The sequence below is a fragment of the Triticum dicoccoides genome, chromosome 2B, assembly GCF_002162155.2.
Source record: "Triticum dicoccoides isolate Atlit2015 ecotype Zavitan chromosome 2B, WEW_v2.0, whole genome shotgun sequence".
NCBI classification, from domain to species: Eukaryota; Viridiplantae; Streptophyta; class Magnoliopsida; order Poales; family Poaceae; genus Triticum; species Triticum dicoccoides.
Window position 1 is genome coordinate 801,020,689 of NC_041383.1, and position 4,399 is coordinate 801,025,087.

The following is a 4,399-nucleotide window of genomic DNA, read 5'->3' on the forward strand; positions in this document are numbered from 1 at the left end:
GCACTTTTTTTTTCGAAACGGAACAGTCATCTGCTTTCAACATCACATACTACCACTCCGACATGGTGTGATCGCATTTTTGTTACCTGAGGCTTCTATTGTTAACTTACACATTGGTTGCCTATGCATTTATCTCTTTGTCAAGCTGGAACTTTAAACTGGAGATCGTTCCTACGATTTCTAATGTCGGCCAGTGGCATTAATTTGATCCATCAAACCAAAGTAACACATCAATTCAATTTCTGCTTTATAATGGCGCAATAGCAAACTCCAACACAAACATCACAGTCTATCTGTATATATGGAGCAACTTCAAAGCAACACCATATATATACCAAAAACAAGAACTGATTCCCTTAAAAAAAAAGAACAAGAAATTATTGGGGAACGCAGTAATTTCAAAAAATTTCCTACGACTATGCAAGATCTATCTTGGTGATGCATAGCAACGAGAGGGGAGAATGTTGTCTACGTACCCTCGTAGACCGAAAGCGGAAGCGTTATGACAATGCGGTTGATGTAGTTGTACGTCTTCACGGTCCGATCGATCCTAGCACCGAAGGTATGGCACCGCCGCGATCAGCACAGGTTCAGTTCGGTGACATCCCACGAACTCTAGATCTAGCTGAGGTCGAGGGAGAGTTTTGTCAGCACGACGGCGTGATGACAGTGATGATGAAGTTATCGATGCAGGGCTTCGCCTAAGCACTACAACAATATGACCGAGGTGGAAATCTGTGGACCCCGTATATAAAGGAGTGGAGGAGGGAAGGGCCGGCCCTCTCTATGGCGCGCCCAAGGGGGGGAGTCCTACTCCCAGTAGGAGTAGGTTTCCCCTTCCCTAGTTGGAGTAGGAGAAGAAGGAAGAGGGAGAGGGAGAGAAGGAAAGGGGGGCCGACCCCCCTCCCAATTCAGATTGGGCTTGGGGGGGGGGTGCACCCCCACCTTGGCCGCCTCCTCCTCTCTTCCACCATGGCCCATTAAAGCCCATTAACTCCCCGGGGGGTTCCGGTAACCTCCCGGTACTCCAGAAAAATGCCCGAACCACTCGGAACCTTTCCGGTGTTCAAACATAGCCTTCCAATATATCAATCTTTATGTCTCAACCATTTCGAGACTCCTCATCATGTCCGTGATCACATTCGGGACTCCGAACAACCTTCGGTACATCAAAACACATAAACTCATAATACCGATTGTCATCGAACGTTAAGCGTGCGGACCCTACGGGTTCGAGAACTATGTAGACATGACCGAGACTCACTTCCGGTCAATAACCAATAGTGGAACCTGGATGCTCATATGGGTTCCTACATATTCTACGAAGATCTTTATCGGTCAAACCGCATAACAACATACATTGTTCCCTTTGTCATCGGTATGTTACTTGCCTGAGATTCGATCGTCGGTCTCATCATACCTAGTTCAATCTCGTTACCGGCAAGTTTCTTTACTTGTTCCGTAATACTTCATCCCGCAACTAACTCATTAGTTATAATGCTTGCAAGGCTTATAGTGATGAGTATTACCGAGAGGGCCCAGAGATACCTCTCCGGAACACGGAGTGACAAATCCTAATCTCGACAACCCAACAAACACCTTCGGAGACACCTGTAGAGCACCTTTATAATCACCCATTTACGTTATGACGTTTGGTGGCACACAAAGTGCCTCCGGTATTCAGGAGTTGCATAATCTCATAGCCTGAGGAACGTGTATAAGTCATGAAGAAAGCAGTAGCAATGAAACTGTAACAATCATAATGCTAAGCTAACGGATGGGTCATGTCCATCACATCATTCTCCTAATGATGTGCTCCCATTCATCAAATGACAACACATGTCTATGGTTAGGAAACATAACCATCTTTGATTAACGAGCTAGTCAAGTAGAGGCATACTAGGGACAATATGTTTTGTCTATGTATTCACACATGTACTAAGTTTTCAGTTAATACAATTCTAGCATGAATAATAAATATTTATCATGAAATAAGGAAATAAATAATAACTTTATTATTCCCTCTAGGGCATATTTTCTTCAGTCTCCCACTTGCACTAGAGTCAATAATCTAGTTCACATCGCCATGTGATTTAGCATCAATAGTTCACATCTGTATGTGATTAACACCCATAGTTCACATTGCCATGTGACCAACAACCAAAGGGTTTACTAGAGTCAATAATCTAGTTCACATTGCTATGTGATTAACACCCAAAGAGTACTAAGGTGTGATCATGTTTTTGCTTGTGAGAGAAATTTAGTCAACAGGTCTGTCACATTCAGAGCCGTATGTATTTTGCAAATATTTTATGTTTACAATGCCCTGCATAGAGCTACTCTAGCTAATTTCTCTCACTTTCAATATGTATCCAGATTGAGACTTAAAGTCATCTGGATCGGTGTAAAAGCTTGGATTGACGTAACTCTTTACGACGAACTCTTTATCACCCCCATCACCGAGAAACATTTCCTTAGTCCTCACTAAGGATAATTTTGATCGCTGTCTAGTGATCTACTCTTAGATCACTATTGTACCCCCTTGCCAAACTCATGACAAGGTACACAATAGGTCTGGTACACAACACAACATACTTTATAGAACCTATGACTGTGGCATAGGGAATGACTTTCATTCTCTTTCTATCTTCTACCATGGTCGGGCTTTGAGTCTTACTCAACTTTACACCTTGCAATACAGACAAGAACTCAAGCAATGCTGGTGGTGCCATCCTTTCGTGGGTGGACATGGTGGTGGTGCCGTCCACATAGACCTGCAGAAGCAATGGAGGCAGAGAGGATGGATTCAGTCAGTGAGAACACAAGCACAATAATAACCACAATTAATATGCCACAAATTCTGGAATGAACGCACACATAGAGATAGAGATAGAGATAGAGATGGAGATGGAGAGAAGAGAAGTGCCTTGTAGATGAGGATCCTGAGGAGGCCGAGCGCGCCGGTGAGGCTGCAGTCGGTCCACTGGAGGAGGAAGAGGAAGAGGCGCGCGGCGGGGCTGTAGGACACACGCATCTGCACGCACACCCCGTCGTAGTCCCGCGAGCACTCGGACGCCCTGCACCACGGCCAGATTCACGATCCAGACCTGGAAGAAATTCAAGAAACTTGGTCCTTTAATTTGGGGGGAGGGAGGGAGAGAGGGGACTGACTCACAGGGTGTTGGCGTGCTGGATGTCCGCCTCCAGCACCTTGAGTGAGTCCCTGAACGACCTCCGCGCGGCGCACGGCGCCGCCACCACCATCTCCCCCTCCTCCTCGTCCGCCGCCGAATTAAACCCCGCCGGCAGAGCAGGGCCGAATTAGATAGAACCCCCGCCGCCGCAAGCGCGCGCGAGAACCCTCGACCGCGACGGCGACAGCGGCACCGAAAGTGGAGGGCTGCTCTCCGGCTCCCCGCTCCGCTCCGCTCCACCGAAAGCAGGCCTGCCTCCACTCCCAGTTGTTGTTGGTGGTCGTCTCCTTTTCGGCCGGCCGCACCGCACCGCCCGCCTGTTCTGTTGCTATAGCCTATAGGTTGCGTGGGCGGAGGGAGACCCGCCGCCGCTGCCACGCGTCCGCTCCCGCCGCTCGGAGGAGTCCAAGTGACAGGCGGGGCCCCCGCGCGCGGGCGGGTCGTCGTCGGTGTTTCTTGCGGTTAGACGCTGGGAAGTGGGGTCTGGTCTGCGTGGGGTCAGGGTGTCGGTGGGATAGAGGTGGGTGCTGCTGGTAAGAGCACAGGGGCGGCTGCCGGGCCGCTGCGGTCTCGTGTCACGTGAGCCCGGTCCATGCACCGACAGACAAGTTCAACCCCCGAATTCATTTTTGCGAAATACTTCAACTCCCGTGCACTCTTTCACCGCCTATAAGAAATATGCTAGCATTTAACACCGTAGCACAAATATCTTTACCTAATAATAAAGACAATTGGGTTTCTGTCGTACGTCATCGGCATTTTTATAGAAAACCCCCTGCTGTTTTGGGTATTCAACCCGCAGTACTATTATAACTCAACCCGAAGCGGTACTGACAAGAGAAAAAAAAAGAAATAACCCACAAACCCGCACGTCCCTACCTCCCAATCCCCTAAAAAACCAATCCCATCTCCACCTCCTGCCGCCGGCCACACCACGCGTCGTCGTGTGTCGCCGGCCCACCCCCACGCCGCTGTGCGCCGCCGGTGCATCAGTCCTCCCCAACATCTTCTGCAGTCTTTAAATTAACTATTAGTCCCACCTCGCAGCTTTGTATCGAATCGAATCCTACAAATTTATATATGTTCGAAAGTAGACAATCAACAAGACGAATAACAAAGCAAGATGAGATGAGAGAGCGGCTTAAGCAGAGATGGCTGATCAAGAGAATAAGAGAGAGATCAGGCCACCCTTGGGGAAGAGGAAC

At 48.5% G+C, this 4,399-nt stretch overlaps 1 protein-coding gene across 1 annotated transcript in view; it reads right to left on the reverse strand.

Annotated features, from left to right (window-relative positions):
* The window catches only part of LOC119361493 (E3 ubiquitin-protein ligase AIRP2-like), a 4,719-nt gene extending 1,435 nt beyond the window's left edge, over positions 1-3,284 (reverse strand). Inside the window, exons 1-3 of the mRNA XM_037626671.1 lie at positions 3,176-3,284; positions 2,927-3,077; positions 2,690-2,774 (exon numbers count right to left, since the gene is read on the reverse strand). Coding sequence (XP_037482568.1) covers positions 2,690-2,774; positions 2,927-3,077; positions 3,176-3,264 — 325 coding nt within the window. The 5' untranslated portion in view covers positions 3,265-3,284. The remainder of the gene's footprint in view (positions 1-2,689; positions 2,775-2,926; positions 3,078-3,175) is intronic.
* Positions 3,285-4,399: the final 1,115 nt, after the last annotated feature.